A 12263-nucleotide genomic window follows, 5' to 3' on the forward strand; every position below is an offset into this window, starting at 1 on the left:
GCCTTGAGTGTGGGTAGAGCATTGGAAGAGAGAAGAGAGGCCCCAGAGAGGGGACAGGCTTCCTAAGGCCAGAAGGGAATTGAGGTGTTTAGGAGCCAAAAGGCAGCCAAGGTGCCTTGGAGCATGGTGGGAGTTGGGATTTAAGGTGAAAGGGGTAAAGTGAACAGGGCCCAGATCATGGGCCCTAATAAAGAGTATTAAGAGTATTTAGGCTTCCTATAACACATTCTTCTTTCAGGGATACACTGGACACCAAATTTCATTTTGTGGTAGCTTTAATGTAAATCTACAGGGGCTTTCTTGTACACTGTGGGTCTGAGGGTATGAACTTACCGGTGGTTTGTACTCCAAAGAAGAACCAGTGTGTTTAACTACAGAGAACAAACCGATGGTTATTAGAGGGGAGGTGGTATGGGGATGGGTCAAGTAGAATGATGGGGATTAAGGAGTGCACTTGTTGTGAGGAGCACTGGGTGATTAAAATAAAAACTTCAAAACAAAACCCAACCAGTGTGATATTGCCCCACAGTTAAGTGACCACCACAAAATGGAATCAGCTTTCATAGCCCCGGAGAAATCACCATGCCCGTTAATGAGCTGTGCTCCTCATTGATAAGACCTGGGATGCGCACAGCCTTTCTAACCAAAGGGCCATGTCTGTGTGAGGATTGAGTTTAGATCTGAGATGACACTTTGTGGTGGGAGCCTTGTTACATAACTGAAAGGCTGGGAGGTTTGAGGGACAGGGAGGGATGTACATGCAGAGGCCGCTGGAGAAGGTTTGGACATGGTGCTTGAGGGTGTGAGAATGTGTATGTATGTCCATAAGGGAGGCAGAGGCCTGAAATAGTATGTAGTGGAAGGAGCCGTGTGGAAGTGACAAAGGCCTGAAGAAGGGGAGGCCACAGCAGGCAGCGGGCTGCTGGCCAACGAGGCTGTATTGCTCTCGCAGCTTTATGCTGCAGAGTGAGCTCCTAGCCTGCATGGGGTGTGCCTGAGTCGTTTTCCTTGATACCTTAAGGTTAATTAGATCCTAAGATGTGCTCTTCTTGTCACGAACTGGCTATAATCCTGTCCCCCTTTCTAGTTTCGCCGACAGCTGTAAAATACATACTAAGAGAAACCCTACCACCTGATCTTACTACTTTGGTTCCTGAACAATAAGGATCCACCTTCCAACCCAAACATAATTAGGCTTGGCTCGTGTTCAGGTTTGGCAGTGTTATTGTTTGCAATTTACACGCTATGTTCTTGGTTCCCTTCCTTTGGAGTTTATTTTATTCCCTCTGCCTGTTTCTGATAAGCCAGTCTGACTGGTTGGACTTTGTGTGTGAATGTGGAAAAGGAACATTTTGTGGTGCTTGCACATTCCTTTCAGAGAAACTGAGTAGGGTATGGTGGAATCCTAGACCCTGTAACTGGCAGACTGAGCAGGAAGGAATCCTGGCCTTGTCTTTCCCTAGGCTACAAAGTGTGCCGGTTCGTCAACGGTGACCCCCTCACTCCACTTCCCCGGCCCAGATCAGTGAGAGGCTGGTCATTGATGTGCAGCTCTCTGCTGTAGCATTTAACCAGCCAGGGTTTGGGGTAAGCTCTCCTCTCCCTGTACTGTGAGTTCTGTACCCTAAGTGCCGAGGAGACAGGTAGCAGAAAATGCTCAGTCTGCCTCCAGAGAGCCCTCAGAATGGGAGAGGGGGTGCACATGCATGCACACAACGTAGACCCAGAGAGAAAGCTTGATTTGTAGGGTGGCAGGCTCAGACTCACTGCCTTGATCCATTTCACATCCAACAGAAAGCACATAACTGGGTGAAGAAATGCACAGGCTCGAGGGAAAGCTCTCTCTTGCGTGACTTTGCAGGTAAAGAGGGGTTTGTAGTAGGCGGGTGCATGGCTTGTCTGACAGGTTAGGGTTGTTAGTGACTTATGACTCTGAGAGTTCACTGGACCTTTTCACACCGCTATCAGTGGTTCCTAATTAGTTCTGATAATATGTGCGTGTCTGGAGCAGGCTGTAAAAATGACTGTTTTAATCAGCTGTTGACATGCAAGGTCAGGCTGCAGCCTCCCTAGAACTGACATTTCAGAGAGTGGGAGAGGAGATAGCCTGTGTTCCTAATGGTGCTGTTTGTGCCAAGGTGGAAGTAGGACTCAGGCAGGTGGAGGGGTTCGGTTAACCCGCAGGATAGTGTCAATGTGGATGTGTAGACTTCTTGTATTATCATCATTTCATAAATTATTATTTCACCTTCCCTTGAGAGGATGTAGACTTTGGTGTTTTGGGTTCAGTCTTTGTGCTTGGGTTCCTGTTGTTCAAATGTACCAGTCTCGTTCTGTGTGGTTTTAAGAATCTGTGTAGGCAGGACTGGATCTCTGGTAGAACTTCAAGAAATTATTCCTGAAATGATCAGTGAGGAAGACAAGTTTTTCTTTTTTTTTTTTTTTTTTTTTTTTAATTTTTTTTTTCAACGTTTATTTATTTTTGGGACAGAGAGAGACAGAGCATGAACGGGGGAGGGGCAGAGAGAGAGGGAGACACAGAATCGGAAACAGGCTCCAGGCTCCGAGCCATCAGCCCAGAGCCCGACGCGGGGCTCGAACTCACGGACCGCGAGATCGTGACCTGGCTGAAGTCGGACGCTTAACCGACTGTGCCACCCAGGCGCCCCAAGACAAGTTTTTCTATAGAGGGTTCTGGAACCAGTAGGATAATGATGAACTTCTTGACAACTCCTACCATAGAGTTAGGCCAGACCAGAAATAGCACCAGGATTGCATCATGTGTATGTTTGAGTACTTGATGAGAACCCACTTCTGTTGATAAATGTTGCTGAGACAAGTTGAAGAGGTGGGGGGCCAAAGAAGTGAAAGGTTTTATTTCCCTGCTTTGAGGAGTTTACAGTCCAGTATAGATGAAGACACAGGATCTAAAAAGGCACCTGATCCAGCCAGACAAAACTAGTTACCTGCAATCCCATGATGCCTTGCCAGTTGGAGTCTGTGTGTATCAGTCTGTTGGTCCGTAAGGCCAAAATGGGACTCTTTGGCAAAAGTCTGCTCCCTTGGGGCCAGTCCAGTGGCTTCTAGTATTTGTAAGGTGGCATCGGTTGTCAAGATGAGCTGCCCATTACAGATCACAGTTTTTTACTTCGGCATTTCTTTCCTGTCCTGGTTTTCCTGGGCCCTGAAACAGCTCCTGGTGTGTTGGAACTGATGCAGGTAAGACTCTTTCAAGTGTACCAGCTACTGCAGACCTCGGCCTCACGAAACCAAATACTTTCCATGGTGTACTTTCAGTTACTGTGATTCTCCCTAACACTTATTGAGTTTCTTTCTTTATGGCGAATAAAATGTTGAAGATTCTTCTCAGTAGCTTGCTTTTTTCTATGTACTCTTTCCCTGAGGTAGAAGTGTTAGGTTACACTCAACCCCAGATGGGGAGAAAACAACAAATTATTTGAGGAAACAAGTTGCTTGTTGAATTTCTTAAGCAAAGAGGAAGGACAGAGTAGAAGAGAGGAGGAGGAGGAGGAGGGAGCAGATGGGAGCAAGTCATCCGGCCTAGACAGTGAGCAGCAGGGAGCAGAGTGTCAGGAGGCTTAGCGTCTGTTCCACTTCTGGGGAAGAAGGAGGGAGGGGCCTGCTTGTGAGGACTAGCCCCACTGCCAGGGATGGCGTTCCCCCCACTTTGGGAAAAGCGTGTTCCCTTCTGACGTGGCCGATAGGTTGCTGTTACATGCTGTGCCGCCTTTTCTGGGTAGTAACAAAATTGATCTTGGTAGACTTGGCTTTTATGGCTAAAGCTAAATTGCTAAGAGCGCTGAAGCTCGCCTCTGCTCTTTGGTAACATGTTGTTACTCCCTTCCCGTCCACTACTTGAGCCCTGGAGGGCTGCATAGCACACCCCGGTCCCGATCAGGCAGATGGGCCAGGGGAGGGTCGGTCTTAGAGTCTTGGCTTTCACAGAATCCTGGATTGAGTACACCCACTTGTGGATCTGGTTTCCTGTTATCACTTACCCTTTCTCTCCTCACCTCCTTTTGAACTGCAGACTCGGGCCTGGTTGTCCCAAGTGTTTCCTATGAGCTGCATAAAAAGCTGTTGTCTGTGGCCGAGAAGCACGGGCTGACTCTGGAGCGGAGACTGGAGATGACAGGGGTGTGTGCCAGTCAGATGGCATTGACCCTACTCGGAGGACCCAACAGGTAAATAAATGCCTCCAGACCGGCAGGAGACAGAATGTGGGCAGGTGCTGCTTGCCGAGGAGTTTGTCAGTGTGAGTCCCTCTGTGAAGTCACTTTCCTGGATGCTGCGAGGGGTTTTTTGCCCCTCTTAACCCTTTGACCCTTTTTCTCCCTGATAATAGCTGGTTCATGACACTCCTGCTGGCCACCAAAGGCCTGCCTTCTGTGAGCCTTCAGAGACGCAGCCTTTGGCACTTGTCATTCACTTCAGACAGGCTGGGATACAAATCAACCCCAAGTTCCATATCTGAGAACTTCTGGAGCCACCCTGACAACTGGGTGTGAGAGCTGGAGTTCGGTGCCTTCCTACCTGCCCTTGGGCACAGATATCAAGAGCAGTGCTTAATTTTATTTGTGGTCATTTACTGAGATCATGCGTCAATCCTTGTGCTAGGACTAGGGACACAAAGAAGAATGAAATACTGCTCCTGCCCTCCGGAAGGCTGGTGAGGTCTCCAGAAAGTACGATGCTGTGGTAGAGGAAACAAGAACATACAGGAAGCCACAGTCCTACTCCAGGCTGGGCAAGTCAGTTGTCCTACCTGGAGCAGCAGCATCTAAGCTGCGTCCTGCGGAGAAGTGGGAATTCACCAGGGCAAGCAGGAAGGGAGGGCAGGAGCAGGTGTTGGGAGGGAAGGCGCCGAGGGCAGAGGGAATTGAGGGCATGGGAGTGGCCAGGATCTGGAAAGTCACTCTTGTGTGGCTGGAAAGTAGGGCTTTGGACCAGCTGAGCAGTCGGGAGCTGCCGAAGAAACAGCAGTGTGGGGGCAGGGTGCGAATGTCCTCACCAGGTCACATTCCTCTCCAGCTGGCTTCCTGGGGCCGGTTGTCCTTGTGCCTGTCTTCTCCCTGCGTTGGAACTCTCAGGAGGCCACCTCCAGCTCCTTTGCAGCAGTTGCTGGTTTTCCTTTGAGAAAGATCACCACAGCCAGTAATCTTTGTCATGTGTGTGGGGTCCCATATGGTTTATCACTGTGCTTGCACAACAGCGTTGAATTTGATCTTCATAACTTCACTTCGAAGGTAAATCTAGCCTGGTGTTTGAGGCTGAGCAGGCTGAGGCTCACAGAGCTGTAAGACTTGCCACGTTGACACTGCTGGTACTTGGTGGAGCCGGGTCTCCCGCCCAGATGGGCCTGGACTCTGCCCCCTGCCGTGGGGTAGGCGGTGCCATGGTCTGCTTTGAGTCCTGACAGGGTGCCTCTGTGAGAGGAAGAGTCCGTTTCAGGAACAGACACGGGTGAGTCAGACACCACAGCACAGCAGTATCTGTCCGAAGGGAGAAGTACTTGTCATATTTCCTTAAGATGCAAACGTAGTGGGGGAAATGAAATGGTTTGGTGTATAGGTAGAGTGCATTGCTAAATTCCCTAGAATTTATTTGGAGGACAGAGGTTTCCTTTTTGACTTGAACAGCATCTGTCATCTTCCTCCCTTTGGGAGAGTAGGTGACGGTCACTGCTAAGCAGGGACCTGAGCCTGTTTTTTGCTGTCCGTCTCTAGTTGCCTTCTGCCCTGGAGGCAGAGCGTACTGTCTGTGGGTTGGGAACAGCTCCAGAGTTAATCCTCCAAACCTCCTTACTTGTGGCTCAGCTTTGAATGGCAGGAGCTGGAAGTGACTTCGTCAGGAAGTGGGTATCCAAGGGAGCTGCCAGCCTAGGAGACCAGGAAGCCCCGAGCCTGCTGCCTCCTCTGTGACCAGTGCTGTAATGTGTCAGGCCCTGTTTAAATGCTGTCTATACCTCCATTGATCCACACAGCATTCTAGGGAAGAGGTACCATCCGTACCTACAGTGTTGCCCTTATTAGCTTACTGGCAGCTTGGTAAAGAGAACTTGGTTTGGCAACTGATTGAGGACGATTTAGAACTGCCATTTTCAGTACTTGCTGTGAGCTTCTTAGGAGTTGAGCCAGAGTAATCCTGGAAGACGTGAGCCTTGAGCTGGGTCTCAAAGAAAACGTGGGTCAGACTTTGACAAGGAGAAGCAGGAAGGAGCCTTACAGGTACAGGACAGAGTGGGGCCAGCCTTGCTTCAGTGGAGCAGCATGTTGGGGAAGAAGAGTTTACCGCTTTCAGGTAGAGGTAGAGAAGCATCTTTGCTAAGCAGGATTTGGACCTCACAGGACACAGAACAGTTCAGTGGTTTGATCGGAAAGCAGTGTTCTGGCAACCGTGTTATATGGAACGAGATCCGGGTGAACTGCCTAGTGAGAGGACCCAGCAGATGAAATGACACTGATGTGTGGGACAGGGCCAGTGCCACCCTGTAGACCTGGGATGCTGTGGATTTTGGCCCCCTCGGGGCCTGGGACTGTCAAAAACTCAGAGCGACGGATGCTCTCGTCTGGTTTAGGGTGCAAGGGATTGGCAGGTCTGCAGCTGATAGCGCTTATTTACCTTCTGTTCCAGGTTGAATCCCAAAAATGTTCACCAGAGGCCTACAGTGGCCCTGCTGTGTGGCCCCCATGTGAAAGGGGCTCAGGGGATCAGTTGTGGAAGGCATCTAGCCAACCACGATGTCCAGGTCATCCTCTTCCTGCCCAACTTTGTGAAGATGCTGGAGTCCATCACCAACGAGCTGTCTCTCTTCAGCAAGACCCAAGGCCAACAAGTATCTAACCTCAAAGGTGAGCATTTGCTAGGGCTGGGCTAATATGGCAAGCCCCCGCGCACCCACCCACCCCCGCCCCGCCCCCTCTTGGAGCTTGGTGGTCTGGTGCTGCCGCCCAGTGGTGGCATGTGGAAAAGCACCACACGTGTAAAGTCTGTTCTGTCTGTAAGTTTTCGTGCATAAAGGAAGTACTTAGGGTATTGACCTGCCTACTTCCCATCCCTTCACGGTCCTCCCTCTCCCACTTCTCATATGGAGAGCTGGGGACCCATTTGTTCATTTTACAGAACAGGCACTACTCCTGACACTGAGGATGTGGTGGATTTTTTTTTTTTTTTTTAAATCCATGCTTCATGGACTTAGGTTCTGGTTAGGACAGACAGACAAATAAGTAACGTTTCCATTAGGTCAGATGGCGGTCAGTGTTACGGGGACAAAGCAGGGAAGGGAGCTAGAGGGTGTTGGAGTGTTCGAGAGCTGGGTAGAGAGTAGCATAGAGCTTTTAGGGTCTGGTTGTAAAGAAAGGACCTGTGGATCACTATAAGGGTTTGAATGTTAACCCTGGGTGAGATGGAGAATCACTGGAGGAATAAGTAGGAGGAAGATAGAATCCATCTCGGGTCCCAAATGATCATTCTGGCTGCTGTTTGGAAGTAGACTAGAGGTTTACAAAGAGAGGTGTTAAGAGGCTCCTATGATACACTGGAACACAGACTGGTGATTCTGGTAGAGGAGGTGAAGGGTGGTTGGTTTCTAAATCAGTTTTTAAGCTAGAGGCTGCAGATTGAATATATCCGATGTGACAGGGAAGGGTTAAGAACGACTCCAAGGTGTTTGGCCTCAGTCACCTGAAGGATGGAGGTGCCATCCTGAGATGGGAAGATTTGTGGGAAGAGGTTTGGGCAGGAAGAGCAGAAGCTCAGGTAGAGGTGCTCAGTGGATATGCAGGTGGAAATGATGACTGATACAGATGGGTCTGCAGGTGGGTGAAGGGGTCCGGCCTGGAGGGCCAAGTGTATAGGTGGGAATGAGCCCTGATGAGCTTGGATAAGCTATCTCCTAGGAAGAGAGAACAGGTAGGGAGTTCTTTGTTTAGAAGTCAGGGAGGGGGCGCCTGGGTGGCTCAGTCAGGTTAAGCGTCCTGACTTTGGCTCAAGTCGTGATCTCATGGTTTGCAAATTCCAGCCCTGCATCAGGCTCACTGCTGTCAGCACGGAACCTGCTTCAGATCATCTGTTCCCCTGTCTGTGTCCCTCCCCCTGCTTTCCCTCTCTCTCTCTCTCTCTCTCTCTCTCTCTCTCTCTTTCTCTCTCTCTCAAAAATAAATATTAAAAAAAAAAAGGGAGTTGAGAGACCAGCTTAGGAGAGTGGTCAGTGAAGGAGAAGGGAAACCAGGAGAGCTAGGCACTTAGAAGGTAAGTGAAAAGCAGGGGTGTGGTGCCGTCAGCTCTGCCAGCAAGCAGCTCTAGGTTAGGCTCAAACGAAGACTGGGAATCGACCACTGGATCTAGCAGTGCGGAAGCTCCTGATGACCTTGACCAGAGCAGTTTCAAGTGGGAGGGGGGCGCAAAGTGATTGGAGAGGGTTTCAATGTGAGCTGGGGAGGAGTGGAGAGAAGAAATAGGAAGAAAGGGCTTTGCCAGGGGTCAGATGGCAAGTTGGGGCCAGACCCTGGGCCAGAACCTCAGTCTCCTATCAGGCCAGGCTCCTGTGTGCACATAGAACGTAAGACAGCACTCTTACTGTTGAGAGCCTAATGGCCCACAGGGACATCCCCCGACCCCTCATCATGGTGGCTTATTCTAAGTAAGGAAGCCATGAGTCCATAATTGAGAAATATCATTTCTTTAGGCCAAGAGCCAGGAAGGGGGCCTGCTGTGGGTTCCCCCTCTTGAGATCTGTAACATGATGCCCTTTTCCAGGTAGTTCTTCCTCTGGCTACCCAAAAAGCCTTCCTTTTGCAACTCTAGAAGCTAAGTCTGAGGATGGTCTGAGTTTGGTCTGATTTCTTCTATTCTCAGTTTATCCTCTTAGGTTGGTCAAGACTTAACATACTTGTTGAGACCTCTGTTTTTATGCTGTCCCAGAGGCTTGGTTTGAGCAGGGAAGCTTTTTTAAATGCCTGGAGAAGTGATAGGTTTCCCTCTCCATTCTTAAGATTGGGCTGGAAGGACGGCCCATTTCCATGAGATGGGAGGGCGGGATGAGCAAGGCCCAGCTGGTTCCTGAGGTGTGAGTAGGCTAGCCCAAGGCAGAATAACTAAGCGTGTTCTCTTCTGGCCTGCTTGCAGTTCTGGGGCCAGTCAGCCCGTTTCTGCTGGGCTCTGGGCAGGGCTCCCCCTTCTCAGAGCTTAGTCGGATGTGCACTCCTGTGCCCAGAGGTGGCCTGCACAGCCATTAGGACAGTGCTTTGGCCTGGGGGTCTGTGAGAGGTCAGTGGTCCGTCGGGCTGACGTGCCCTTGGTCTCTGGTGCCCAGCCCAACCAGGCCTTGGAATTTCCAGAGCCTGACCCAGTCTTGAGAAAGCCAGCCTGTGGTGAGGCTCGGAGTGGTGTCAGAACAAGGTACCCTTGGGGCCACGTGGGCTCTAGTCCCTACCTGGGCTGCTCTCTACTTAAAGCGATTCCCAGATGGTGCTCTTTCCACCTGCAGATCTGCCCACTAGCCCCGTGGACCTAGTGATCAACTGCCTGGACTGCCCCGAGAATGCCTTCCTGCGGGACCAGCCCTGGTACAAGGCAGCTGTCGCCTGGGCCAATCGGAACCGGGCACCGGTGCTCAGCATAGACCCTCCTGTGCATGAAGGCGAACAGGGCATCGATGCCAAGTGGTCACTGGCTCTGGGCCTGCCTCTACCACTGGGGGAGCGTGCGGGCCGCGTCTATTTGTGCGACATCGGCCTCCCCCAGCAGGTGTTCCAGGAGGTGGGCATCAGCTACCACTCACCCTTTGGCTGCAAGTTTGTCATTCCACTGCACTCTGCCTAGAGGAGCTCTGGGTGCTGCAGTCCCCTGCTGCTCCGGACACACTGAACTTGACAACGAACGCCTTAAGGATGTGAAGCTTCATGGACCTTGTTAAATTTTTTCGCTTTTGGATTTGTTACTTCTGTGAGAGAACAGATCATATTTAAAAATGACCTGTCACCTGCCCTTAGCCGGGGAAGGCTTTCCCACTGGGTGTGCGGGGTGGGTGGCAGGCTGAGTGGCTCTAGGCATCTCTACACTTGGCCCCCTTCGTGGCTGGGTGGGGCTTTGTTTACAGACTTAGGCAGCTCACAGACCCGTGTTTCAGGTTTACAGTCACTGGGGCCTGGGCAAGCACCTTGTGGGGTGGGGTGGGTCCTGTTTGGGGGCCCGTCCTTGCCGGAGCTTGCGGCTTCATCTCCCCTGCTTCCCTAGCTGGGCAGCCCCACCTTCTGATCATGTCGAACTGGCTGCGCTGCAGTTGCCCGCTAGAGGGCAGACTTGCACTCTGCATTCATTTTGAGGGCTTTGAGGAGGCCTTCCTTCCCAGAGCCCCACCACAAGTTGATTTGGGGGCTTTTGACCCTTTCTCCTGAGCTGATGCAAGTTTTATGCTGGGATTTCTTTCAGGGGTCCTTCCTTTCCACTCCCATTGCTCCGAGAGGCAGGGAAGGGGGTGACATCAGGATGGTTTTACTGTATTGGGATTTTATACTGTTTTTCTGTTTTCAGCATAGGTAGTATAAGGTTATGTTACTGTAGAACCACAGTGCCCATCTTGCCAGCCGTGCCCCCCAGCCCCATACTCTCTTTAGCTGGGGGCAGAGCCTTTGCCTAGTCTGGGGCCAGAGCCCTCAGGGTGCAGCTTTAATGTTCAGTATTGGGGAGGTCCCTGGGGGAGCCTGGTGCTGAGCCAGAAGAGGCTCCCTGGTGCTTCTGTATTAGGCTTCCACTATCCCACCCCACCTCCTTGCCTGCATATGTACCCCAACTTCCTCCCCCACCCCCCCCCCATCTTTCCCCTGAAAGGGTCCTCTGCAGCTGTCATCCCAGAGCAGGGCGCATGCCCCTCCCCTGTCTGGGCTCCACCCCAGTTCTTACAGTGTCTGGGCTTTGAACCCTTTATGGTTGTCCACTCTAGATGAGTAGGCTTGGGGCCAGCCCCCTATCTCAAAGATGCCAAAATGAGTCTAGTTCTAGATGAGCTAGCTGGTGGGGCTCAGCCATAGGAACATACTGCTGCTCAGGTCCTAAGGCAGTAAAGCCTTTGGACCTTCACAGGCTTAGGCCTTGGAGGCTGGTTTCAGAACAGGAGCTGTGCCCTGGAGTCCCTGGCAAGGGCCCTTGCAAAAAGCTCATGCTTTTAAAAGTCTTTTTCAGGAATTCAGGCTTCCTTCTGTTCTCTGCCCACCCACTCTGGTTAAGGCGGCGAGTGGGAGGGCTCGCCAAGGATCGTGGACACAGGGTAGACCCTGGTACCTTGGGTTTCAGGCTACTTATCACTTTCTTATAGGAGCATAGCCAGGAGCAGATGAGGCAGGGCAGAGGGCTGGTCCCTCCTTTCCTCCCATCCTCCCTCAAATTGTCTCCAGTAGTGGGAGGAAGCCAGACTATGAGCCTTGTCGTGTGTATCCTCCCTGAGCTTCTGCTCACTCTCAGGGCCAAGAAGCTCCCAAGATGGGGCCCTCTCTTTAGAGGCAGGGCCATAATCTGAGGAGCAGTGCTGGATTACAGGCATTGTATGTTGTAAGCAACCATTAAGCAGATTTTGGGTGCCTGCCTGTTAATGCAGTTAGGCCCCCCCTTGGGTACAGTGGAAGGAAGAGCTCGAGGAACCCCAGCCCAACGGACCCTGCTTGCTCCGGTAAGTTGCAGTGGCCCTGGGGTGAGGACCGTGTTAAGGGACCACTGGGAGCTTATGCCCAAGCCTCTCCGTCTTCTCCCCGCAAGTGGCTCTGGAGCCTCTTCCTGCCTTCAGCCCGGGCCTTCTCCAGTGGTATTAAAGATAAGCATGATTCCTCTACCTTCGGCTCTTTTCGGAGGCCTCCTGCCCCCCAGTGCCCAGTCCCCAAGGGGCCCCAGTCAGGTGGTTGACTATCACTCCTGCAGTTCTTGGGGAACTAAAAACCAGCACTTAAAATAAAGCTGAATGACGGAGTCCTGCGCTCTGTGGTAAATTGCTGTGTAGGCTGCAGTGAGGTACCGCCACTCGGGCCGTAGGAGCCCAGCTTGATCATTTCATGTCTGACAGCCTCCGGGAAACCAGCTGTGAGGCACATGGGGCCTCAAGTGCCAGCTGGTGACAGGGCTGGAAGAATACTAACACTAGGCGCCCCTGCCCAGGTGCAGCGGGCCACTTCCCCTAGGTTGCACGGGCTGAGGGGAGCAGGTGCCCTCCAGCGGGTTCCCCCCGCTTCTGAGGCTCTTCTCCTGGGCCCAGA

The 12263-nt window shown here is 51.7% G+C and overlaps 1 protein-coding gene across 3 annotated transcripts in view; it reads left to right on the forward strand.

Moving 5' to 3' along the window:
• The window catches only part of EDC3 (enhancer of mRNA decapping 3), a 60285-nt gene extending 48306 nt beyond the window's left edge, over nt 1-11979 (forward strand). For all 3 annotated transcript variants that reach the window (XM_045449085.1, XM_045449084.1, XM_045449083.1), the window contains exons 5-7: nt 4052-4205; nt 6655-6872; nt 9509-11979. In XM_045449085.1, coding sequence (XP_045305041.1) covers nt 4052-4205; nt 6655-6872; nt 9509-9843 — 707 coding nt within the window. In that variant the 3' untranslated portion in view covers nt 9844-11979. The remainder of the gene's footprint in view (nt 1-4051; nt 4206-6654; nt 6873-9508) is intronic.
• Nucleotides 11980-12263: the final 284 nt, after the last annotated feature.

Source organism: Leopardus geoffroyi, chromosome B3 (assembly GCF_018350155.1).
Source record: "Leopardus geoffroyi isolate Oge1 chromosome B3, O.geoffroyi_Oge1_pat1.0, whole genome shotgun sequence".
NCBI lineage: Eukaryota > Metazoa > Chordata > Mammalia > Carnivora > Felidae > Leopardus > Leopardus geoffroyi.